This window comes from Cebus imitator, unplaced genomic scaffold, assembly GCF_001604975.1.
Source record: "Cebus imitator isolate Cc_AM_T3 unplaced genomic scaffold, Cebus_imitator-1.0 Scaffold242, whole genome shotgun sequence".
Lineage (NCBI taxonomy): Eukaryota > Metazoa > Chordata > Mammalia > Primates > Cebidae > Cebus > Cebus imitator.
Genome location: NW_016107557.1, coordinates 2,500,511 through 2,527,348, shown reverse-complemented (window position 1 = coordinate 2,527,348; position 26,838 = coordinate 2,500,511). Strand labels below are relative to the sequence as shown.

Sequence of the window (26,838 nt, the reverse complement as noted above, 5' to 3'; positions counted from 1 at the left end):
AAAAAAAAAAAAAAAAAAAAAACAGCTGCAAAATCAACTTCTTTCTTTAGCTACATGATGATCATTCTTTAATTATTATTGTGTTTATTGGATCCCCCATTGTCTTATTACTGGTCCCAGTACATCCATGGAATCCAGTTTCTAACACTTACCTGATGTATGGGTTTAGGCAAGTTTCTTAGCTCTCTGTTCTTCCCTTTCATTATCTGTGAACTGGCGATATTTATAGTAACTACTTCATAGGTTGTGTGAAGCTGAAATGAGTTCATGTATGTAAAGTGCCCAGAATAATATCTGGTACGTAAGTACTTTATTAATGTTAGTTGTCATTATGGTCATCATCTATCAGAGTCTCTCATGATTATATTCCAAACCATCTCACCTAGTTAGAATTTGTTATTAAGAAAACTATGGGTCGGGCGCAGTGACTCATACCTGTAATCTCAGCACTTTGGGAGGCCAAGATGGGCAGATCACTTGAGGTCAGGAGTTTAAGGCCAGCTTGGCCAACATGGTGAAACCTCAGCTGTACTAAAAATACAAAAATTAGCCAGTAGCACTGGTGTGTGCCTGTAATCTCAGCTACTCGGGAAACTGAGGCAGGAGTATTGCTTGAACTCAGGAGGCTGCAGTGAGCCAAGATCACACCACTGCACTCCAGCTTGAGTGACAGAGCAAGATTTCATCTCAAAAAAAAAAAAGAAAAGAAAAAAGAAAATTATGAAGCATGACATGGAAGCTGGACAAGAAACTTATTTGGAAACTCCAAGAAAAACCAGGACCTAAAAGAAGGGAAGAGTGGGATGGAGGGTGAGCAGAGTACGGGGCCTAAGCTCTATATCCCCACTTTGAACAGATTTCTTCCCTTTTATTGGTTGTGTATATTCCACTTCTAGAAAAGTTTCATTTGGAAAAAGGGTTCTACTGCTTTGGGGGGGCAAAAAGGAACTAAGCTGGTAACTAGGGTAACATCCTATCCCCTCTGAAATATAATGAAATTCAGCAATGCCTTCTAGGATTCAGTGGCTGCTATGTACGGAGCACCTGCTGGGCTCCATGGAGAGGGGAAGGAATCAGGTTCTCTGCATCCAAGTAATTCACACAGTTAACAGGTGACCTATACGCACAGACCCATTGCCAGGCAATGTGCCCTGTACTATGGCCACACAGAGGAGGGGTCCTGGGGAGGCTCACTGGCAAAGGTGGCCTTTGAAAGACAGGTAGGGTGTCAACAGGCAGAGATGCATGGACAGTAAATCCAGGCAACAGGAACAGCATAGCCAAAGGAGGGCGTGTCGGTCTCACTCTCCCGGTCGGCCAAATGACACAAATAATGCTCAACTTCCGTGCTGCAGTTTGCTTTGACTGGCAGAGGGGAGAGAAAGAAAAGGAGCCAGCATGCTGCACAGCAGGTTTAGCTACCCCGTCCAGGGTTTGCAGCAAGAGTGAAAACATCATAGCTATGTCTTTAGAGGGTCTTGTGGTGCGAAACTGATTGGCAAGCTATCACAGGAAACTAAGCGAGGTGGTGGGCCGCTGGATTAAAATGATCTCTAAACAGAATTCGCTCTCAGGGTTCATTTTCAGCTTAGCTCATTAGGGCAGATTGGGTCTTCTCATATTGTTTTTGCTGTATCGGAGGAATCTTTCTAAAGAGAAAAGTGACAGCACACATTGCTGCCATTTGAAACCCTGCATTGTTAAAGGGTGTAATACATAGTGACAGTTTTGATGTATGCCAGTGGGTGTGGGTCCTAATATCTCACCATACCCTGCCTGCATAATTTAAAATGACAGTTTAGCCTGTCAAACTTAAATGTGAGTGAAGTTCTTTGGATATTTATAAAACATCAAAAAGATAGAATGGTGTCAGCATAAGATGGGCCTTTATTACTAAGCCACAGGACGATTTCCGGATAAGTGCTGGCAATTCACCTAGAAGCTGAACTTCCAGCCAAGGTATACATTTGGTGGTGCCACAGTTTTGAAGGTATTTTCACCCAATGCAATAAAAAGATATTACAGAACTCCAGCACAAATTGTAGTCAAAATGGAGACAGGTCAATTACCCGTTTGTTTTTAATGCAGTCTTAATGTATTTGTTTTTAATGTATCCATGGTTACCATTTCCCCTGAGAAAGTGTAAATTAGCCATGCTAATAAAGCAATCTTTAATCTGCAGACCTAACTGATGTTTTGCTGGTTTTAGCCCGCTAGCCAGTCACCCTTTACAAAGCCTGCCAAGTTTGGAGCTTGGGTATTTTTACATGCAGATCTGCACAGATCCTGTCTACGTCAGTAGATTTATTCCTAAGAAAGTGCGTGTGGGCACTAATTTCTGTGAATTTACTAATGCGTTAAGAACCTTAAAACCCGGGTAGAACGCAGCACAGAAAGGCTTGCATCCAGAGCCGCAGCGCCGGATCTGCGTCCGGCCACAGTCCCCACTACTTGCGCATCCCCCGGTGCCGTGCGTCCGACAGGCCCCACCCGGGCGCCGTCCGTCCCGCAGGCCCCACCTTTGGCGCCGAACTCTGACGTCACCATCTGCGCCGCGCACAGTAGAAACAGGAAGTGGGACCAAAACAAAGGAGCGGCGGCCGGGAGCGGACTTACCTCGCCTTCTTCCCCTTCCGCGTACGTCTCGGCCTGGCCGCCGACCCCAAGGAGCGGTCCGACTATGTCCAACATGGAGAAACACCTGTTCAACCTAAAGTTCGCGGCCAAAGAACTGAGCAGGAGTGCCAAAAAATGCGATAAGGAGGAAAAGGCCGAAAAGGCCAAAATTAAAAAGGCCATTCAGAAGGGCAACATGGAAGTTGCGAGGATACACGCCGAAAATGCCATCCGCCAGAAGAACCAAGCGGTGAATTTCTTGAGAATGAGTGCGCGAGTCGATGCAGTGGCTGCCAGGGTCCAGACGGCGGTGACGATGGGCAAGGTGACCAAGTCAATGGCTGGTGTGGTTAAGTCGATGGATGCGACATTGAAGACCATGAATCTGGAGAAGATTTCCGCGTTGATGGACAAATTCGAACACCAGTTTGAGACTCTGGACGTCCAGACGCAGCAAATGGAAGACACCATGAGCAGCACGACGACGCTCACCACTCCCCAGAACCAAGTGGATATGCTGCTCCAGGAAATGGCAGATGAGGCGGGCCTCGACCTCAACATGGAGCTGCCGCAGGGGCAGACCGGCTCGGTGGGAACGAGCGTGGCTTCGGCAGAACAGGATGAACTGTCTCAGAGACTGGCCCGCCTTCGGGATCAAGTGTGACTGCAGGACCCGTTCTGAGGTTTCCTGGCCATAGCCACCCTTTAAATGCTCTCTGTGTGTTAGAGAGATACTATACCCTAGAAACTCTGAACACGGCAGTATGCTGAAATGCCCTTCTACCTTTGGGTTTACAGCCCCTTCCAGATAAATTAAGAAATTCAGTCTTTCTGCTCTCTTAGCTGGATTCTGAAGTTCTGTATAGCTCGTAATGATGGTATTTTTATAGCAGCCTTTTAACAGAACTAGTTAATTTGGTGTATGTGAATCTTTCTCGAAGATCTGATCATAACTGCATTCAGTTTTCTGCCCAGAATGATCAGATTGAAGGTGGTTGGTTTTTATTATTAATATTATTTAGTGTGATTGATAATATCGAGAATGGCAGATGGTGCATAAAAGTTAAAGACGGGAAAGATTACTTAGTTTGGTGATACAGCTGTAAACTCCATTCAGTGTAGTCGGTGGACAGTGCTGTTTCTGTTTATCGTTTGGATTTTGGTTTTTGTTTTTGCCTTCACAGTGAGACTGCAATTGACTGTTCTCGTAACGTATATTATTAATAAATCTGGTCTCATAACTTATACTGAAATTACCTTAGGATATTTTTGCATAATACTCTCTTAATGCTTATATTCTATAAATTTTTCATGTGATAATTGTGTAACTGGGAAAAATGCCGAATAACTTCCTTTATTATGTGAACAAAAAATTAAATTTGTTCATTTATATTTTCTACTTACTAAATTGAGTTCTTAAAAAGACTTAGAAAGTATGATATTTGACAGTGTCTTTCAGGCGAACTTCTCTAACAAGTTTATAGTTGTTTTCTTGTTTCAACACTATTAGACGTCTTATAAAGTATGCTAGCTAGCATGGCAGTCATGTTACTCACTCTAACATTGCCAAAGAACTGTTGATTTCGTTTTGAGAAAACCCTGGGACTGTGTGTCTGTAGGTTTTGTTTTGATTTTAACAACCAAAAATAGAAATAAATTTAGAACTGCATTTTAAGTTCTAACTTGCATTTATTAATTTGTCCAAAAGCAACATCTCTTTGAAAACCTTGAAAATATAAGCTGGAATGTTTTACTTAGCCATGCAAGTAATTTATGTATACATCCAGCCAGCTGGAAGTCTGAGAAGTAAGGAGTAGGACTGTAAGGAAGGAGAAAGCTTGACTCTTTAAGACTGGAGCCTGGCTGTACTGCCTACCATTGTCTCAGGAATGGCAATGCGTATTTTCTGGCTGAAAAGTAAAGCATGTAGCCACCACTTTCTCATAGCGTGGAAACATGGAGAAAAGCAACTTGTTTTTGCCTTGGCAAGTATACTAACTTAATTCAAGTTTTTTTGAACTTCCCCTTTCCTTCGCTGGAAGATTTTTCCCATAAGAGAATTCTGTTGTTTCAGAAAATAATTATAGGGGCTCTTCCTAGTTCTTTGAAAGATTCATAACCAACTATAACTATTATAACATGTTTTCCAGTGTAAACGAGTGAGGAAAAAAACAGGTGTAACGTGTGTGCAGCTAAAGAGTGACCCTTATATTTAAGTTACTTTATATTTGGACATTGTTCAGAAGTGTGCTCTAAGGGACACTTGTTGGTTGTCTGCCCAGCATCTTCTCTCAAGAACACACACCTCTAGAAAATCATGTCTCCTGTCATCCGCATGGTCGTGCAGAGCCATGTGTGAGGACAGCATGAGTCTTAACCCCTATTTTATTTTTGAGACAGTCTCGCTCTGAGGCCCAGGCTGGAGTGCTGTGACACAATCTTGGCTCACTACAACCTCCACCTCCCGAGTTCAGGCGATTCTCCTGCTTCGGCCTTCTGAGGAGCTGGGATTACAGGCACGTGCCACCACGCCCAGCTAATTTTTTTGTATTTTTAGTAGAGACGGGTTTTCACTGTGTTGGCCAGGCTGGTCTCAAACTCCTGACCTCAAGTGATCCACCCGCCTCAGCCTCCCAAAGTGCTGGGATTACAGGCAGGAGCCACCACACCCAGCCTTAACCCCTCTTTAGACTGGAAAAAATAATTACAAATTTAAAAATAGCTTAGTGTTGAACCCTTTCGTAAATTGAAAACCCTTTTGTAATGCAAATATTCCCAACAAAATTAATATATTTTGTGAGATTAAACTGCTTGTATATGCTTGAACTTTGTTAAAAGATGTTCATGTCATACTATTATGAATGTACATTTTTATGAGTCATAAATATTATTTTCAGAAGCACTACAGGCCCATGATTATTTCCTCACTTTTGCAGTTGATGAAATAGTGAAATGTAAGTCACAGGAATTTGTCAAATAAATCATTTTAAACTGCATGTTATTGGATGTGAGTGTGCATCCTGTTTTTAAAAATGCTTAAGAAAAAGATTCTGAGGTAGATTTGGTTCAGAAAACATGGTATTTTTCCAAATTCACCCTCAATCTCACCACTTAAATTTCTGTTTGGTTAGCATGGCTTTTTCTTGCATATTTCTAAGATCCCTGGCTTATTTTTGTTGTTGCTGTTTTGAGACAGAGTCTCACTCTGTCACCCAGGCTGGAGTGTCACCATGATCTTGGCTCATTGCAGCCTCCACCTCCTGGGTTCAAGTGGTCCTCCTTCCTCAGCCTCCTGATACAGATACGTGCCACTACACCTGGCTAATTTTTGTGGGGTTTTTTTGTTTGTTTGTTTTTTTAAAGAGCTGGCGTTTCACCATGTTGGCCAGGCTTGCAGCAAACTCCTGACCTCAAGTGATCCACCCATCTCAGCCTCCCAAAGTGCTGGGATTACAGGGCTAAGCCACTGCGCCCAGGCCCCCTGGCTTCTTCACTGTAATTGTTTCTTCATGACTACAAGATTCTTTTTCACATTGAAACTTCACTATACCAAAGATGGATATGATTTATAAAAGGATCCAACTGAAACACATCAGGGAACTAGTTAATCTTTCATACAACCACTAGTTAGAGTTCTTCCTTTCATTTTTTCTGCCTTCAAATGCACAATTTCTAACGATGTAGGACAGAGAAAAAAGTAGAATGGATGAATACACAAAATACTTTACATTTAGTTTATTTCAGCTTAGGAACCCAGATGATACTGTGTGTGCTACTGGTGAATTTTCTTACTAAAGCTGTTTCTTGCTGAAGGAATGCCACTGAGGCTTGGACACTGTGTGTCCCTGCTGTCTTTGATTTGGAAAAGGCTGCTGAAAATAAGCACCAGTCTGATAAGATAACCTTATTAATTGAGCATAGTATGAGCACCAGCTGTCCAAGCACACTATAAAGCAGAAGGGAGGGACTTCCTCTGCAAAAGCACAACAGCCTCTTGGCAATTCTGTAGCCAAAGTTCAAAGCTCAAGATCTTTAGTAATTATAGCAAAAAGCTACAAGTCAGTGGACAGTAAGCAAACAGATGAGCAGACTCCTTTTTCAACCGACCGGAATTAGCAAAATGCCTATCTGGTTTACCTAGGTTTGTTTTTCTACAATTGGATTGTAAACTCCATAGGGAGCCAGGGCCAGGCAGTGTCTATCATGGTGTCAGTCTCTGGGTCTGGTGTGGTGCTTCCCACAGTGGGCTGCTTGCACTGTGGAGCGAACGTGTGCCTTGCCTGGGTGCTCTCTCCTGACAGTGCTTCGAGCTCTCTGATGACAGCAGACACGGGCAGGTAAAGCGGGCGCCTTGAGTGCCCAGTCAAGAGTCCCAAGTATGGACGTTCAAGACCTGTGTCCTCTTCCTTCACAGCCTTTGTTCACAATGAAATGTTTACCTCTGTTCTTGGGGGTTTGTACATCCTCTCTCCCTGCTGAGAAATGTCAGGACAAACAATTCAGCAGTGTGTATTCAAAATGACAATACAGATGGGGCGTGGTGGCTCACACCTGTAACCCCAGCACTTTGGAAGACTGAGGCAGGAGAATTGCTTCAGGCCAACAGTTTGACACCAGCCTGGGCAACATAGCGAGACCCCATCTCAATAGTAATTTTTAAAATTTGGGCCGGGCTTGGTGGCTCACACCTGTAATCCCAGCACTTTGGGAGGCCGAGGCAGATGGATCACCTGAGGTCAGGAGTGCAAGACCAGTCTGGCTAACGTGGTGAAACGCTGTCTCTACTAAAAATACAAAAAAAAAAAAAATTGGCCAGGCATGATGGCGCACACCTGTAATACTAGCTACTTGGGAGGCTGAGACAGGAGAATCGCTTGAACCCAGAAGGCGAAATCTTGCTGTGAGCCAAGATTGTGCCAACTGCACAATCTCTGGGTGACAGAGTGAGACTCTGTCTCTAAAAAATGTAAATAAAAATAATTTTTTGTTAATTTAAAAACATTTTAAATGAAAATGCAGGGAAAGATGTAGACCAAAGCATGCTGGGCATGTGGGGCTTCTTTCTAGAGATGAGAACATGCTTCTGCCCTTTAATGATATTCAGTACAAATAGGTAGATAAGACATACACAGAAAAAGAAAAATGGACAAGGCGTAACCAGATGTAAAAAAAAAAAAAAAATCAAGAACACTTAAGATCAAGACTGTTTAAACACATTATGTTATTTTATACCTCAACTTTTAAAAAGGATTAAATTACAATATTAGGCAGCATGCCATGCTCATCAAATCATGAAACAGAAAGTGCCGGAAGAAAGGGTGGTTATGCTGTGTCATGGCTGTTAGAAGTGGCTTCCCGGAGTTGGCAGGGTTTAATCTCAGGTTTCAAAGGGGGAAAAAAGCAGGAATGACGTGGGATCTGAGAGGCCAAAAACTACAGGGAGTTTTGACTGAGTGCAGCGTTCATTTGATGTAAAAGAGTGTGAAGGGGAGACTGGACAGATTGCAAAGGGCTCGAGGCCAGATTAAAAGTGTGGACTTCACCCTGCGGAAAGGAGGAAGCACGGGAGTCATGAGAAATGATGGTTCAGGCAGAGATTAGAGCATAAAGCAGGGAGGCAGGGAGGCAGGGAAGGCCAAGAGGAACACGGTCTTGGATGATGAGTCACCACGAATCTCTGATCACCTGGCACGTGGTTCCGCTGCACAGGCTGACCCAGTGGGTCTGCAGATGACGCGGATATGCTGCGAGTCTGGGAACCCCTTTTAAGGAGCAAGGATCTTAACTCTGCATATTACCACTGCCTGGTTCTTAGTCACCAGATGAGTAATGTTTTTCTCCACCAGTACAAGCTCCTGGTCTCCAGTGATCCTGCTGCCTCAGCCTCCTAAGTACCTGGGATCCATCTGTATTTTTATATCTTGTAGATAAATATCATGAATCAAATTTCATTAACATTGGGAAAGTTTTTTACTTGACAGATTTCCAATTGTATTTGTTTGCAAAAAAAATAATTTTAAATACATGGAAATGTAGTTGGTACTTTTTTTCTCCGATCCAGTAGTTTAATTACAAAGGCATTTAACAGAATAGTTTTCGTCTTTTCATGCCTCTCCTTCTTCCCTTTTCATGATCAATTCCATGGCCATAAGAATTTTTTGACGCCAACAACAGATGGGATGTAAACAGTGAGTTGTTATTTTTGCTAATATCAAACAGATGGGCTATCTAAATGAAAATAAAAACATTTCTGCAAACATGAATGTCCTCAGCAGTCACAGGAAAAATATTTTTAAATTAAAGTAAATTTCTTTTTAACTACTTTTTGTAGCGTCTGTAATGCAAGAGAGTTTTTTTTAAATGGTAATTTGGTATAGTTTTGCAACTCTGTATCTAATGTTGGAGTGAGTAGTCTTCAGGGGAGATGATTTTTTGATCTGCTTAATTTTTCTGCTTAGCATGCAGTGGCATATTTAAGGAGGCAATGTTATAACGCTTTAAAATGTAGTCATATGCAAAATTCTATGTGTGATTTGGAAGACCCCTTTAAAATTCTCTCTACGTATATAATCATAGAAGGCCCAATTTGAAAAAGTACTTCTGCAACATGCTTGGAAATACGCCAGTTGAAACAAGAATCAAGGCAGAAGGCTGGCACTCTAGTCTTTATTCCTTAGAGAGTCTTTCAAAGAAGTGGGGGCATATTGACATTTGGGGGTAAATTTTCGCATTTTATTTTTGTTGCACAAACTTGAAATGCATGAACTCAGAGTACCATAATCAGCATCAGTAACGATTCAGAAGCAGCTCTTGGAAATGTTCAATGAGACCTCCCAGGTTTCACTTAGATCTCTGAGAATTAGAGCTAGAAGGACTCTGAATATCCACCTTGGAGGTTGGGGACAGAAGACCCACCATCCTCATCGCTGTCAGCATCTCGAAGCCACTGGTCTTTCACAGTGTGTGGGAAGATGTGCTCATGCGTCCTCTCATCGCCTCTTTCTAGCACTCCAGAGGCATTTTTTGGTTACCATACTTCATTCTTTCTACTTAGACTAGTTATTATCATGTGAATACATTCACCGCCTACCTCCAACCTATGTGCATCCCATTTTAAATTGGTTGCTTCCTAAACTGTAACTATGGTCACAGGCTTCATACTTAATTTTCAGTTTCTTCCGGCTCTTTTCATGAGAGCTGATTCGTTTCTGTATCCCTTGCTCTGGCCCCTGTCAAACGTCGTGACCATTTCTGAATAGAATTGTTGTAGCTCACACAGCCTATGAGGGAAGCAGCCATCTTACCTAGACCCCCGCCTGACAGTCAGGCCCCCATCCAGAGCTCCCTTCCCAACCCAGCAGAAGCTTTTCTTACCTTCTCATGGATTCCAAGGTCTTTTTGCTCCTTTGTTGCTGGGTGGTCAGGAACTCAGTGTGCCCTTCCATGCTGCTCTTCACCCCACCAAACTCCAGGCCGGCAACCACCAAGCCAAAATTGCATTATACTTTCCAAACCAGGCCTCAGGCAACAGCAGGGAATTCCTGCCTCCAGCCTCCCGAGTTTCTCCAGCTCCCAGAGGGTCCCTTCCCTTTGTTCCTTCCCCTCTGGAGCCAGCTCCACACCCTCGGCCAACTCACCAACCTACTGGTGTGCAGTAGCACCTCCAGGGTTTGCAGCACTTATTTCAAAGACACCACTGGCTGATCACGGTCCCTTTGGCCTCTCAATAGCCCTGTCACCTGGGCCATAGCTCTGCAGAGAGCTGGGAGCAGTTAACATTTTTCTTTTTATTTTTTTTTTGAGACAGAGTCCTGCTCTGTCGCCAGGCTGGAGTGCAGTGGCATGATCTCAGCTCACTGCAACCTCTGCCTCCCGGGTTCAAGCAATTCTCCTGCCTCAGACTCCCAAATAGCTGGGATTACAGGTGCCCACCACTGCGCCCAGCTAATTTTTGTATTTTTAGTAGAGACAGCGTTTCACCATGTTAGCCAGGTTGGTCTCAAACTCTTGACCTCAGGTGATCCACCCACCTCAGCCTCCCAAAGTGCTGGGATTAAGGTGTGAGCCACTGCGCCCAACTGACATTCTTTAATTACTCCACACCAGAAAACGCAGTCACAGACACCACTTCCATAGCCTGCTTCCCTTGGCTTCCAGGGAAATGACTCCTTCATGACAGTTGAGGTCACAGTTGCCCTGGCCGCTTCCTATCCCTGTCAAACACCAACACTCCAGCCTTTTTGTGTATTCTGCTTCTGGGTTTCCTGCCTTGGGGGTGCCAAACCCAGGTTTATGGATGAAGGCTGCCGAAATGTCATCCCATGGCCAGGCCTCAGTTCTGGCCACTAGGGACTGTCTCTAGCTTTCCAAAAGGAAAGAGTTAAGGTGGCCAAGGAAATTATGCAGTCTTACTGTCTTTGGCTAAGTGGTTCCTAATATGGATCCCTTTTTGCCTCGGTAGGAAAGGAAAAAGAACTTCTCTCTTTCCCATTAGGTTCTGTAGCTGAGTGAACTGACAAAGACGGATGAACATGAGGAAAACATCATATTTTACTTAATATTTTTATAGGCACATGTGAACTTTCATAAGAAAAATGAAGACCCGAAGAAGCCGTTAGGACTAACAGCATACATACTCTTCTAACAAAAGATGATAAATTTATGGAGAAGTGACAAAGGAGAAAGCTTCAAGTTTCTAGGGGCAGTCATTGTGGGGCAGTGACTAATGAAAGACAAGGGTTATTTTAGTGGGTTTGTACAGATCCATTTCGGGGTGAGCTCCCAGTCCCTAGTGATGAGAACATTCTCCTCTTCCTGGTACAGGGCAGGCACGTTTCTCATGGAAAATTTCATGACCTGCTTTTTGGGACAGAGCAGGAGGTCAGTCAGCCCTGCATCTGAGGCTTCTCAAGTGCCTTTAGCTGCAATTAGTTAACATGCCAAAGGGCACATTTTGGGGTGGCATTTTGTGTTCTGAACCCTTTCACCTTCCTCTTGCCTACACTGAGGTTCACAGGGGCCTGCAGAGGAGCTGCTGCAGGAGGATGGGGAGATGGGGAGGCGACACCCCTCCACTGCATGAAATGCCCATGGGCACATGGCTGCTGCTTCCACCTACCCAGGGAAGAACCAGCCAACTGGCGTGGCAGGCAGGGAGCTAGTGTGGCCTCCCTGCTCACTCCTCAGTAGCGGGGCCTCCCAGCGATGCCAGTGCCACCAGAGAGCCTGGGCCACCCTGACCCCTCTCTCCCTGTTACTCTCCTTCTTCCTTCCAGAGCCCCTGCTGCCCCTCTGTCTCCAGAATTGTCCCCTGCTTGCCAGTTAACCCGTCCCCAGCGCTTGTTGGTTTCTGAGGGACCCAGCCTCTCAGCCCTCGCTGGCCACCTGTCCCAGCCTCAGAAGAAGGGGACAGAGGACACTCATTCATTCCACCATATTTACTGGGGTCAGGCCTGCACTAGGTGCTGGGGACTCCCAGGCTGACAAGACAGACCTGCCCGGAGGACCTCACATGTTAGTAGAGGAGACAAATAAGAACAGGTCAACCAAGACTCAGTGGGAAACATGCAGCCTGGATAGATGCCTTGGTAAAGCCAGGCTGGCACAGAGAGGGCGGAGGAGGCCTGTGCAGGGTCCACGGTCACCCAGGAAAGGGAGCTCGGTGGCCTCCCAGCGGAAGAGCTAGAGAAATGACGACTCCAGGAGAGCCGGGCACGGCTTTCCTAGGCTCTCACCCTACCTTGTGTGGGACACAGCGGGCGCCAGGCAGATCTGACACTAACAGGCATCGCCAGGTATGCTGGCACACACACTCACATGCGCACACTCACACACTCGCTCTGGCACACCTTCACACATACGCTTAGCCTTACACATTCACACTCACTGTTACACATTTGCTCTTGCACACCACACACTGGCAACACTCAATCACTCTTACACTTATTCACACAGTCATACACTCACAACTTCTGAATCTGATTAGAAACCTACACTAAAGGAACATCGATCACCTTCCACGTTTTGTTTACATTGCAGCATATTCTTGTACTCATTTAGCCTTGGAAGGGAGGCTCCATGCTCTCATCCAATATCTGAGTAGCCCCTACCCTCAACTCTATTGCCATGGAGAAGAGAGGGGAGGAAAGGCAACAGTTTTAAAAAAGAAAAAAAAAAAAAAGAATGCAGCCGGGCGAGGTGGCTCACGCCTGTAATCTCAGCACTTTGGGAGGCTGAGGCGGGCGGATCATGAGGTTAAGAGATCGAGACCATCCTGGCAAACATGGTGAAACCCCGTCTCTACTAAAAATACAAAAAAATTAGCCGGGCCTGGTGGCGTGTGCCTGTGGTCCCAGCTACTCGGGAGGCTGAGGCAGAAGAATCGCTTGAACCCAGGAAGCGGAGGTTTCAGTGAGCCAAGATTGCGCCACGGCACTCCAGCCTGGCGACAGAGCAAGACTCCGTCTCAAAAAAAAAAAAAAAAAGAATGCAGTCCTCTGTCCCTGGGTCGGGAATGTTGCATTATCTAGACAGATAGAAATTCAGGAAACAACGTAGGAACTCACCTCGGCCTCTTGGTCTGCCCCATCCTTGCTTTACTTGACTGAACGTCCCATTAATTTCCCCCCAACCCCAGAGGAAAGTGAGCAGAGAACAGGCCTCAACCCTTGCTGCCTTTCTTTGCAGCTTCCTGGAAAGGATCGACAGCGTCAGCTTGGTTGACTACACACCCACAGACCAGGTATGTGGAATTACGATCCCCACCGCACACCAGAAATTTTTGAGATTTGTTTCCAATATGATTTAATTATTATTTCAAAATGGATTAAGGAAAAATCCTGACGATACCTACTTCTTGCAAATCATTTGTACTGCCCTGTCTGTGTGCACAGATTGGTCATCAAACCCTGTGCCTTGCTTCACTTACTTTAGTGCTTAGTGGTTATTTAAATTGCTAGCGTGTAAATGAGTTTATCTGCAGACTAGGAACATGCAGTTCCCAGTCCTCCTGGAACTGTCCTCAGGAAAGCCAAGTCTTTACTTCCTGACTTCTAAACTATACCCATTCTGTTTGTGGCCCCTGGCCTGAGTGCCATATCACAGCGAACTTTCCAGGTGTGACCCAGAGCATCTCCTTTGGGTTGAGTCAGAAAAAAAGCACTCCACCAATTTTTTTTTTTTTTTTTGAGACAGAATCTTGCTCTGTTGCCCAGGCTGGAGTGCAGTAGCGCAATCTTGGCTCACTGCAACCTCCGCCTCCTGGGTTCAGGCGATTCTCCTGCCTCAGCCTTTCAAGTAGCTGGGACTACAGGTGCCTGCCACCTCACTCAGCTAATTTTTGTACTTTTAGTAGAGACAGGTTTTTGCCTTGTAGGCCAGGCTGGTCTCAAACTCCTGACCTCAGATTATCCGCCTGCCTCAGCCTCCCGAAGTGCTGGGATTATAGGCGTGAGCCACTGCACTAGGCCAATCTGAGTTCTTATTTTTTTCCTTTACAGTGGAACAAATTATTTGAAAAATATTGATGATGTATAGTTCTACCCGGGCTTTACCTTGAGGAAGAACAGTAATATAACTCAGCTTGCTTCCCTCTTCTTGCTCCCAGGACCTCCTCAGATGCAGAGTTCTGACATCGGGGATTTTTGAGACACGATTCCAAGTGGACAAAGTAAACTTTCAGTGAGTATGTTGTTAAGAGCCGCATGGCCCAGGGTCAGGGGACAAAGAGCCGAAGGGTTGTGGGGCTTAAGGGGGCTTCATCCCTGACTGTGCATGGGTGCCCTTTCAGGTAAGGGCAGCTGGGGTGAAATTTGAACTCTAGCAAAAGTTGAAGTGTTGATTTTACTGCCTACTTTAAAGTAGAAATGAGGACACCTGAAAGGAAGGCAGTGTTTGCATCTGAGTTGTAGATTTGATTGGCCCTTTTATTAGATCAGGAGACTCACGAAATTTTAATCTTTCAGATGCACAGTCACAGTTTGAGAACTGAAATTAGCAGTGTATGTGTGTCTCTAGCCCATCTCTTGGGTTGCCCAAGTGCAAACTCTGCCAAATGAGCTTACTTTCTTCATTTTTCCTCCTCATGGCGAGACAGTAATTCTCCCTCCACAAAGCTCTTTTCCATCCTCACAGCTATGACCCTAGTCCTGCTCCATCACTTCCCCTGCGCCTAGACTCTCTTGGCAGGGCCCTGGCTGGTCTCCTGTCTGCTAGCTAACCCATTCCAGTCGCCCTAATCAGCACCATGAAATGGATCTTCCCACAGCATGGCCTGGATTGTGCTATTCCTCTGCTGAAAAAGGTTCAGGGCTCACTATTGCCTGTGCATCCTATGACCCACGCCCTCCACCTGTGACCTGCCCCACCCCCAGCCCTGCTTTGCCACCTGCCACCTGCCTCACCAGGCTGGATTGCTGTCAGGACCCTTCAGTTCTCCCAACTCTTCCTGCTACGGCACCTCTGTTCATCTTGTCCTCTGAGCCTCAGATCCTGCCTGGGCTAAGCAAACCCCACAAATCTATCAAAGCCTCCGTCAGGATAGGCATAGGGGCTCATGCCTGTAATCTCAGCACTTTGGGAGGCCAAGGCAGTAGGATTGCTTGAGGCCAGGAGTTCAAGACCAGCCTGGGCAGCATAGCAAGAACCTGTCTCTACCAAAACAAAGCAAAACAAAAAAAAAAAACTAAAGAGGCTGAGGTGGGAGGATCTGTTAAGCCCAGGAGTTCAAGGCTGCAGTGAGCCATGATTATGCCACTGCACTCTAGCCTGGATGACAGAGTAAGACCCTGTCACTAAAAAAAAAAAAAAAAAAAAAGCATCCAAGCATCCCTTAAATCTCAGCCCATGGTGACCCCTTAGAATTCCCGTTGCATCTACTAGGCAGCCCTTGATGGTCTACTGCCCTATACCTTTTCCAGTCCCCTTCGGCATGTACGACTCGGCTCTAAGGGACCTCACCCTTAAGGTCTTTTAGAGTAAGAGTTTCATGATTTTCATTGTGTTCTGAGACTCCCAGAGTGCGCAGCGCTCTCCCCAGTTCACAGGTGACAGACACCTACTTCCAGATTTCCCAAGAACCCTTCACATGGCCACTGTCATGTGGATAAAAGCCAGCTACGTCTCTCTCTGCTGTGAGGCACACACTGCATTATAGAGTTGGCATGACTTTTCATCAAGTACCTCAGCGTGCCCCACGTGTGCTAATGCAGAGTGTACAGATTGAATTCTAGAAGGATCAGCAACATACCCGCCCAGGACAAAAAAATCTAGCCTGTGTAGTCAGTCCTAAGGCACATGTACAATGTTTAGGGAAGGGAGAAATCTCAGAGCCAGGGATGCCTGTGAAGGTTGGAAAGATCCAGCTGAACCTGAGTAGGTAGAGAAACTCTCCCAGGGAGAAATGGCTCAGGCCACAGGGTGCGCTGGGTAGCGGCTGTGAGAGGAGGGGCCTGGGCCTGGCCTGAGGAAGTGCAGGATGTAGCTGAAAAACTCTAAGAGAACTGGCTGAGCTCACTTTTGCTGGGCAAGACCAGGGAGTGACTCAGGCTGGGCAGAGAAGCCTGAACTAAATCAGGGCAGTGATAAAGACCTAGTGCACATCACCAGGCAGAGGCGGCTGGAGACAAGACGCATGTAGTGTCGACAGATCAGCAAGGAGCCTTTCTCAATGCTCCAGCGGAGTGAGGACACTCCACCTTACAGTGTCCTGAGAGCTGGAATAAATCAAAGAAGAGTCTGCCCTGGGCGGGGACTTAGCTTGTACTCAGAGAGGCCTAAGTATCTGAGCAAGTCACCTCTAGCATTACTGAGCTAGTAACTACTGCATTTATTAAAGACCTACTGTGTGACCTCAGACACTGCCGGCTGCTGTCTGCTTGATCTCTCACCCCTGTAGCCCCACTGTGGGGTGACAGAGGAGGGACAGTGGCTGAGAGAGGTGAAGCCACTTGTAGTCCAGAATCACACAGGGAGTGATGGTGCAGGCCAGACAGTGACCCGAGCCTGACTCAGACCCACGTGTGATCGCTGGAACCTGCTGATAATAAAGGAGGAAAGCAAGCATGTGTGCCATTGTCCCCTGCTTCCCTCAAATAACTGTGTTCCTCTTGCCCTTCCACAGCATGTTTGATGTCGGTGGCCAGAGGGATGAGAGGAGAAAATGGATCCAGTGCTTTAACGGTGATTTTTATGCTCTCTCAAGAAAATGGGGGTGAATTCTAACACTTGGCACTGCTGTGCTTAACTATTTTTGAATTAGATAATCTCTAATTTAATTAGTATGTATAGTATTTTATAGATTATTAAGCTCCTTCCTCAGATATTAATCTCATTTTTAATAAGCGTTTAAGGGCCGGGCGCAGTGGCTCATGCCTGTAATACCAACAATTTGGGAGACTGAGGAGGGCAGATCACCTGAAGCCAGGAGTTCAAGACCAGCCTGGCCAACATGGTGAAGCCCCGGCTCTATTAAAAATACAAAAATTGCCGTGCACATTGGCTCACACCTGTAATCCTGTTTGAAAGCACTTTGGGAGGTCAAGGCAGGTGGATCATGAGGTCAGGAGTTTGAGACAGCCTGGCCAATCTAGTGAAACCCTGTCTCTACTAAAAATACAAAAATTAGCTGGGCATGGTGGTGCACCCCTGTAGTTCCAGCTACTCAGGAGGCTGAAGCAGAAGAATTGCTTAAACCTGGTAGGCGGAGGTTTCGGTGAGCCAAAATCACACCACTGCACTCTAGCCTGGGCGACAGAACAAGACTCTATCTCAAAAAAAAAAAAAAAAAAGCCAGATGTGATGATGGGCCTGTAATCCTAGCTACTGGGGAGGCTGGGGCAGGCTTATGCAACCACACCCAGCTAATTTGCAACCCAGGGGTTGGAGGTTGCAGTGAGCCGAGATCATGCCATTGCACGCCAGCCTGGGAGACAAGAGTGAAACTCCATCTCAAAAAAAAAAAAAAATAGCATTTAAGCATCCCAAATTTACATGTGTCTTTTGGGGTAGGCTCTTCATCAGTACATTACTGAAACAACAAGTGATACGTGTGGTGCATATCCAGGCTATTCTGTGACTGAATAGTCCTATCATTGAATGAATGTTTTGAGGAACTGAGTAGCTGCTGGGTGTGTACTTTCTTGTAACTCCACAGGGAGGATTTCTACCTGAGGTGCTTTCCTTTTTCTCTTTCCCCCTCCAAGATGTCACAGCGATCATCTACGTCGCAGCCTGCAGTAGCTACAACATGGTGATTCGAGAAGATAACAACACCAACCGGCTAAGAGAGTCCCTCGATCTTTTTGAAAGCATCTGGAACAACAGGTGATAAAAATAACAAATTCAGTCTCACTACTGATTGCAAGTTTTCTTTTGTTAAAAATATGCTCAGGCCAGGCATTGTGGCTCGCACCCGTAATCTCAACAATGGGAGGCCGAGGCAAAGTGGGTCACTTGAGCCCAGGAGTTGGAAATCAGCCTGGACAACATGAAGAAACCTTGTCTCTACAAAAAAATACAAAAATTAGCCAGGCGTGGTGGTACACACCTGTCCCAGTTACTCAGGAGCTTGAGGTAGGAGGATCGCTTGAGCCCAGGAGGTGAGGGTTGCAATGAGCTGAGATCACACGACTGCACTCCTGCCTGGGCAACAGAGCAAGACCCTGTCTCAAAACACACAAACACACACACACACACACACACACTCTCTCTCTCTCTCTCTCTCTCTCTCTCTCTCTGTCTTTACTGATAAATCCAGAACCATAAGAAGTATCTTTTTTGGTTCATCTATTGTATAGACATACTTAAAATGTGGAGTGTTCTTTGATGAAGTTCTGATGGTTGCTTTGTCAAGAAAATTTAAATCTCTGTTTTGAAAGCCTAAGATTACATTCGGCCTTCCATATCTTCAGGTTCCACATCTGCAGATTCAACCAACCACAGACTGAAGACATTCAAAAATAAATTTAAGATAGCAATACAACAACAACAAAAATACAGAATTGCCAGGCACAGTGGCTTACCCCGTAATCCCAGTATTTGGGGATGCTGAGACGGGGGAATTGCTTGAGCTCAGGAGTTTGAGACCAGCCTAGGCAACATTTTGAAATGCCATCTCTACAACAATATAAAAATTAGGTATGGCAGTACACACTTGTAGTCCCAGCTACTTGGAAAGCTGAGCCCAGGAGGCAGAGATTACAGTGAGCCGAGACTGCATCACTGCACTTCAGTCTGAGCGACAGAGGAAGACTCTGTCAATTAATTTAAAAATTTAGCAAAGAAAAAATTAGACTAAAAAATAAGAATACAAATAACAAACACTACAGTATAACAAGTACTTACCCAGCTTTTACATTTGTGATAGGTATTGTAGGTAATGAGGAGATGATTTAAGCATATGGGAGGATGTGCTTGGGTTATATGCAAATACTACGCCGTTTCATATAAGGGAGCCTCCTCAGATTTTGGTATTCACAGGGAGTCCTAGACCAATCCCCCATGGGTATCAAGGGATGACCCTATAGCTAGGGTTCAAAATAGGTTTTGTTTGGTTTTTAAAATTTAGGAAGCACCAATTTAGGGGCTGGGCACAGTGGCTCATGCCTGTAATCTCAGAACTTTGGGAGGTTGAGGCAGGTGGATCACCTGAGGTCAGGAGTTTGATACCAACCTGGCCAAAATGGTGAAACCCCGTGTCTGCTAAAAATAAAAAAGTAGCTGGGTGTGGTGGTGGGCACCTCCCAAGTCCCAGCTACTTGGGAGGCTGAGGCAGGAGAATCGCTTGAACCTGGGAGGTGGAGGTTGTAGTGAGCTGAGATTGCACAACTGCACTCTAGCCTGGGCAACAGAGTGAGACTCTGTCTCAAAAAATAATTTTTTTTTAATTTAAAAAATAAATAAATAAAAATGCCATTTTAGGACATCCACTAATAACTAGATGACCTCTAAGATCGCTTACAGCTCACAGTCACCACATTAGTGTTTGAAACGACTAGCGTTGCAAAGTGGCAGAAGAGATTATTTCAGAAAGGAATATTTAGCATGCACACACACAATAAATACATATATAGTTAGAAATCAGTTTCTTCTGAAATATTTAGGAAGAAATATCACCAAGGAGGATAGGAAACATAAGTTTATCTTGTAAGAGTTTTGGATTATCAGAAAAGTGTCTTTCTATCAAATGTTCAACAACTATCCTCCAATTTGTGGTATTAAGACAGTTAATGGGAAAGAAACAGGGTCAGGAAATACCAGGTATACAGAAGAATACTATAGAGTTATTTTCAATTTATTTATATACACTATATGTGTAAGTGGGAAAATGACCACAATATTCTTATATGAAAAAGCAGATTTTGAAATATTATGATCTTGTTTTTATAAATATATGTGAGGACAGAAAAAAAACTTGGTCATAAAAACATAAAACTTCTATAGTAATTGTTTCTGGGTATAATTGCGTTTGATTTTTTTCTGCATGTTTTTCTATAATTTAAGATTTGTTTTTACAAAGATTATATATTTTTTTTTTTGTGAGGGAGAAAAAAGATTATATATTTTATTACTAGAAGAAGCAGGTAAGCTATTTCCATCTGAGGGGAAAATAGATTGTGGAGTCTTTTTGTTTTTTGTTTTGTTTTTTGAGACGGAGACTCGCTCTGTCCCCCAGGCTGGAGTGCAGTGGCACTGTCTCAGCAACCTCCACCTCCCCAGTTCCAGTGATTCTCCAGCCTCAGCCTCCTGAGAAGCTGGGATTATAGGTGTGTGCCACCACACCCAGCAAGTTTTTATATTTTTAGTAAAGATGGGGTCTCACCATGCTGGTCAGGCTGGTCTCCAGCTCCGGACCTCATGATCCACCCACCTTGGCCTCCCAAAGTGCTGGGATTACAGGCGTGAGCCACCACACCCAGCCAGATTGTGTTTTTAATTGATAGTAATATTCCAGTAGACTAATAAATTATCTTGATTCCTTTGAAGTGACAGAGGCGGAAGAACCAAGGCAGCTGCAAGTTAAGCTCTGTGTTATTAGCTAATGAGTCAGAGTATTTTGTTGTTATTAACACTTTCACTTCTAGTGTGAGTTTTCTGACCTTTATTGGCAAATTACACCACAGAAATCCAAGTGAACTCATTACATAAGTAAATCTTAGCTTTGGTTCCAATAAATTTATATCCCCCGTGGCACTGAATTAGAAAGTGCTTAACTGCAGATTGAGTATCTCTTCTCTGAAACACTTGGGACAAAAACTGTTTCAGATTACTGATTTTTTTTTTTTTTTTGGAATAGTTGAATTATTCTTACTAGTCTAGCATCCCTAATACGAAAATCCGAAGTGTGAAATGCTCCAACAAGCATTTCCTTTGAGGATCATGTCAGTGCTGAAAAAGTTTCGGATTTTGAAGCATTTCGGAGTTTGTGTTTTCGGACTAGGGATGCTCAGCCTGTACCTGTGAGTGTTTGTCATTGTTTACAGTTGGAATGAGGATAGTGTGTTGAATTTTCTTGAATCCTATACATTATTAGGAGGATGATGGTATTCCTTTAATTTAGCAACTTCTGTGTTAGAGCACTTTCATATACTAGTGTATGTGAAATTTGTATATTTATTTCTCTTTTTTAGGTGGTTACGGACCATTTCTATCATCTTGTTCTTGAACAAACAAGATATGCTAGCAGAAAAAGTCTTGGCAGGGAAATCAAAAATTGAAGACTATTTCCCAGAATATGCAAATTATACTGTTCCTGAAGATGGTAAGATTTGAGAACACATTCTTATGATTGAGAAATAGAATTGTTTTATTAATAGTCCTGTAACTGTAATTCAGATACTTCTGATGAATCTAAAAAATTCACTTAATTTAAATCAATTCTCTTTCTACTGCCCATATCCTATAGTGCTAGAGTGTTAAAATGTCCTATTTAAGATCACGTCTGTAAACGTTTCCTAGTTTGACTTTCCATTGAAACTGTGCAGCAGAAGGAGCCGCTTTGGGGTGTGACTGTGTCATGCTGGTATGAACTCTCCCTCTAGTGGTTTTGGCTGGGTGTGACATGACGGGGGCCTTAGTCCGTGATACAGACCTTCTTGCTTCACCCTCAGAGGACCCTGCATGAGAGTCTGGGAGAGGAGAAATCACATGTCCAAGGCCACATGGGTAGAACCACACAGCCAAGGCAGTCCTCACACCCTTTGTCCCCAAGCCCGTGCTGGCAGCAGCTGCGCTTACCTGCTCCTGTCTCCACCCTTGCTGTGGCTGCGGCCTTGGGAATTTCCAGCAGGGCCAGCACCATTCTAGGCTGCCTGAGACTGAGGGGTTTCCGGGGCACAGGACTGGCAGTGCTAAAGCCAGGAAGGTAAACCAGGAGGAGTTGGTCACTCCGTTTCCAGTTGCTTACACTTCAGTTTCCAGTGAACACCAGGTATACCAGAGGCTCACAGGAGTGATGGAAGGCGAAATCACACCACTTCTTACCTCTTGAATTCAAAACTAGATAACAGAGAATAAAAGAGACTTTCCTGGAAAATATAGTTAAGATTTGGAAAATTTATTTTTTATCCTCAATGAAGAGGTAAAAGAAAACTTGCATTTTCATTAAATTTTCTTGCTCCTTATGGTCAATGTTCTTTTCTCCCTCGGGGACAGGCATTATATAAGTATTTTCGTAGTAAAATCCTGACCTGTGTGGGGCCTTCCAATAAAATCCTGCTACTGTCACCTGTGTCAGAAAGACCTGAAAAAAATCCTACTACTAGATATTTCCTTAACAGGACTTTGGAAATGGGCTTGAGCTCCAGCTCTGCCTTGGTCTCACCAGACCCAGCTGCTTTCATGAGCAGTGCAGCCCCCACACTTGCCAGAGTGTCAGTCAGCGCAAGGTCCAGGCTCTTCCTGAGGCCAAATCAAGTGGAAATCTCATTGCAGTTCACCACCACCTGGCTCTTCCTGCAGCCTGGTGATGTGCTGTCCAGCACTGAGGCCGGGTGCCTCTTGCCACAGAGCATGGCTTCTGCTGTGCATTCTGTGGCTCGCATTGCCAGTCTCCCAGCAAGCTGGGTCTTTCATTCTCCTGCTAACCACCTCCTGCCACTCCCCGTCACTGAGCTCAGGCAGTGGCTCTGGGGGGCGCTCCCACAGTGTCCGCCTCTCCATGCCTTTCCCTGTTTCCCTCCTCATAGCTGTGATCCTGGCCCTCACTCCCCTCATCTCAGCAGCTGCCACCGCCTCCTGCCTGACCTCCTGTAGCTGGTCACTCACCTTTCCAGAACATTCTGTGAACTTCTACCAAAGTCACCCTTCTGAGACACAACCTTACCCACTTAGGGGCACCAAGGAGAAGCACCACCACTGGCTGATGGCTGAGGCCACCTCTCCAGCCGGGGGTGCTGAAGGGCTTTCGTCCTAGGGCTGAGGGGACCCTGGCTTGCTGCCTTAGTGCCAGGCCCAGTGACCACTCTTCACCCAGCAGTATGTGTCATCTCCATCTGCGCCCTGCCCCTCCCAAGAGACTCAACCATCCCTGAGCATCTGTAGCACCTGTAGCACCCACCATCAACTGCAACATCCTCAACTCTCACTTAATAATAAAAGGGAACGAGCTGTTCGTCCATGTAACGGCATGGGTGAAATGCACAGTAATTATGCCTAAAGAATCACAGCAAAAACTATATGCCATGTGAATGCATTTGTGTAAATGTCTAGAAAGTGCAGACCTACGCAGGATGACAGGCACACTGGTGGTTGCCTGGGGAAGGAGGGCTGCAGAGGGGGTGCAGACACTGTGGGAGGGGCTGGCTGAGCTCATTGTTTCCATTGTAGTGATGCTGGCATGGCAACACACACGCCAGAACTCCTCCGACAGACCGGGCACAGTGGCTCACGCCTGTAATCCCAGCACTTTGGGAGGCCTAGGCATGCGGATTACCTAAGGTCAGCAGTTCAAGACCAGCCTGGCCAACCCGGTGAAACCCCATCTCTACTAAAAATACAAAAATTAGCCAGGTGTGGTGGCTGGCACCTATAATCCCAGCTACTTGGGAGGCTGAGGCAGGAGAATAGCTTGAACCTGGGAGGCAGAGATTGCAGTTAGCCGAGATCACGCCACTGCACTCCAGCCTGGGTGACAGAGTAAGACTCCATCTCCAAAAAAAAGAAAAGGAAATTACATGTTTGTTTTTGCCTTGCTGTACATGTATTTCAATGCTCTGAATATACAGCAATCCTGAAATTCCTTCTGTGTTTTCATAGAAGGAATTTCAGGATTGCTGTATATTAAAAGCATAATTTAATGCTGTGAATATACAACAAATACTGTTATATATGTTATATGTTAGTTTAAAATTCATAATTTAATGCTGTGAATATACAGCAAACACTGAAATTCCTTCTTTGTTTTCATAGAGTTGTATCTTTGTTTCATGTTGCTTAAATAAAGTTCCATTTGTAATTTCTACAGCAACACCAGATGCTGGAGAAGATCCCAAAGTTACAAGAGCCAAGTTCTTTATCCGGGACCTGTTTTTGGTAAGCAATTTTGTTCACCTTTGTTTTAATACCTCCATTCTTAATCTTTTGTATTTTGCAATATACAAAAGCACACTGAGGTTCAGAGAGGTTAGATTTCTTACCCAAGGTCACACAGCTTCCAAGCAGCAGAGCCTGGATGAGAACAGAGTGCCCTGGGGAATGGCACTTAGACAGGATAGAGTTCATTCACTTGTTATATTTTCCAAAAAGGACAGCGTCCTTCAGCAGAGTCTAAGCACCCATCCTCTTCCTCCATCCAAAAGCACTACCAGCCTGATGGTTTATGTAAAAATGGATGTGCTCAAATTCAGACATTTACTTTTTTCTTTGGCTTTTTATTTTGAGATTATTTCAAACTCACATACAAGGCAGAAGATTTGTACAAATAACTCCCATATACTCAGGCTGGGTGTGGTGGCTCACGCCTGTAATCCCAGCACTTTGGGAGGCAGGTGGTTCACCTGAGGTCAGGAGTTTGAGACCAGCCTGGCCAACATGGTGAAACCCCTACTCTGCTAACAATACAAAAAGTTAGCTGGGCATGGTGGCATATGCCTATAATCCCAGCTACTCCAAAGGCTGAGGCAGGAGAATCACTTAAACCCAGGAGGCAGAGGTTGCGGTGAGCCAAGATGGCACCACTGCACTCCAGCCTGAACGACAGAGTAAGACTCTTTCTCAGAAGAAGAAGAAAAAAGACTCCCATATACTCTTTACCCAAATTGACCAGTTGGCAAAAATTTGCCACATGTGCTTTGTCTATCTATATGTTTTTCTTTGAAATAACCTATAGTATATAGCTAGCTGTGCGTTTTTACTCGCTTCAAACTATTATATGCCAAGGCATTCCTAAGGGCATGTTACCAGTAGTACTCCAGGTTCACTTAACACATGTGGACAAGGTCTTAGCCTGGGTAGCCCTAGGGCTGATCCTCAGCTGTGGGGCCTTTCCACAGACACCGACACTCCAGCCTGGCCTTCCACCACCCTCTTCCCACCATACCCCTGTGGGATGACTCATGAATCCTACAGTAAGTTAGAAAGTAACAATGATGAGAAATCAGGGCCCCAGAATGAGTTCGGAGGAACAAGCATTCCCCCAGAAGTGCATAGCAGTAAGCGCATGGCAGCACTGGGAGAGCTTCTGCAGCTGAATAGATCTGGGACATGCTGTGTTAAATACAGCAAGAGAGGGTCCTCTGCCTCTCTCTGAGTGGGTCAGATTCTCAGAGCCTTTACTTAAGGCCAGTTAATGTGCATTGCAAATCTCTTCAATAGGGAATTTAGTTTGTAATAGATCAAGAGATCCCTTTTTTAAGGAGCATCTTGTAAAACCATAACATACAAAGACACATAGAATGGTATTCTAATGAGAACTAATTTTTTTTTTTTTTTTTTAATACGGAGGCTGGAGTGCAGTGGCGTGATCTCGGCTCACTGAAACCTCAGCCTCCCAAGTTCATGTGATTCTCCTGCCTCAGCCTCCTGAGTAACTGGGATTACAGGTGCACACCACCACACCCAGCTAATTTTTGTATTTTTAGTAGAGACGGGTTTCACCATGTTGGTCAGGGCTGGTCTCGAACTCCTGACCTCATGATCTGCCTGCCTCAGCCTCCCAAAGCACTGGGATAAGAGGCGTGAGCCACTTGCTGGGCTGAGAGCTAAATGTTAATTAAGCATGCATATGTTGGGCACTTAAATGACGATTAGAAACATCTAGTCTGGATGTGGTTGCTCATACATGTAATCCCAACACTTTGGGAGGCCAAGGCAGGTGGATCACCTGAGGCCAGAAGTTCAACATCAGCCTAGATAACATATCAACAAAAAATTTTAAAACTTACCTGACTGTGGTGGCACAGGCCCACCTACTCAGGAGGCTGAGGTGGGATCTCTTGAGCCCAGGAATTTGAGGTGGCAGTGAGCTATGATTGTGCCGCTGCACTCCAGCCTGGGTGACAGAGCAACACTCCATCTCAAAACAAAAACAAAACTATTTCAAGCAACAACCTTTGTAATGACTCAATTCTCTTCATTTCAAGGCTCTAGGCAGGGACAAATAGTCACACTATTACAGAAGAAAGCCATTTTTTGTTTGTTTGTTGGGACATTGCCTCCCATTGTCACCTAGGCTGCCTGGATTCCAGTGGCAGGATCATAGCTTACTGCAGCCTCCAACTCCTGGGCTCAAGCAGTCCTCCTGCCTCAGCCTCGTGAGTAGCTGGGACTACAGGCACACACCACCACACCTGGCTAATTTTAAATTTTATAGAGATAGAGACTTGCTATGTTAGAGACTATAATAGAGACTATGCCCAGGCTGCTCTCGAACTTCTGGCCTCAAGTGATCCTTCTGCCTCCACCTCCCAAAGTGCTGGGATTACATGTATGAGCCACTGCACCCAGCCAAAAGCCCATTTTTCAGCTCATTCATACAGTAAATATGCAGCTCATTCACTGCATATTTACTGTATGTGTGCCAAATACCTCACCTGGTAATTTAGGAATAAAAAGGTGTATAACCTACTCATTTCAGTGTCCATAAGTTTTTTTTTGTTGTTTGTTTGTTTGTTTTTTTTAATACTTGAAAGAAGGCTGACTATTGCTAAAAATAAGTCTATGCCCCTGGGAGGAGTTTCATACCTCATGACATCTTCAGGATACCCTTTCTGTGGTCCAAGCAGCTGT

General features: G+C 44.9%; 2 protein-coding genes and 1 long non-coding RNA gene across 4 annotated transcripts in view; 2 read left to right on the top strand and 1 right to left on the bottom strand.

Moving 5' to 3' along the window:
• GNAL (G protein subunit alpha L) overlaps nucleotides 1–26,838 on the top strand; it is a 194,435-nt gene that overhangs the window by 161,454 nt on the left and 6,143 nt on the right. For both annotated transcript variants that reach the window (XM_017498485.2, XM_017498486.2), the window contains exons 6-11: nucleotides 13,303–13,357; nucleotides 14,222–14,295; nucleotides 16,736–16,794; nucleotides 17,817–17,937; nucleotides 21,243–21,373; nucleotides 24,077–24,144. In XM_017498485.2, coding sequence (XP_017353974.1) covers nucleotides 13,303–13,357; nucleotides 14,222–14,295; nucleotides 16,736–16,794; nucleotides 17,817–17,937; nucleotides 21,243–21,373; nucleotides 24,077–24,144 — 508 coding nt within the window. The remainder of the gene's footprint in view (nucleotides 1–13,302; nucleotides 13,358–14,221; nucleotides 14,296–16,735; nucleotides 16,795–17,816; nucleotides 17,938–21,242; nucleotides 21,374–24,076; nucleotides 24,145–26,838) is intronic.
• CHMP1B (charged multivesicular body protein 1B) lies at nucleotides 2,539–5,612 on the top strand. The gene has a single exon (XM_017498488.2). The coding sequence runs from the start codon at nucleotides 2,681–2,683 to the stop codon at nucleotides 3,278–3,280; it is 600 nt and encodes a 199-aa protein (XP_017353977.1). The 5' UTR covers nucleotides 2,539–2,680; the 3' UTR covers nucleotides 3,281–5,612.
• On the bottom strand, nucleotides 11,192–17,877 carry LOC119466941. Its single transcript, XR_005195452.1, has 3 exons — nucleotides 17,781–17,877; nucleotides 13,182–13,306; nucleotides 11,192–11,472 (listed from the first exon to the last, which is right to left on the bottom strand). It is a non-coding gene; the product is annotated as an uncharacterized LOC119466941 (long non-coding RNA).

What these genes read in the sequence shown, in the direction of transcription:
- CHMP1B (XM_017498488.2), top strand. Translation starts at nt 2,681, where the DNA reads ATGTCCAACATGGAGAAACACCTGTTCAACCTAAAGTTCGCGGCCAAA.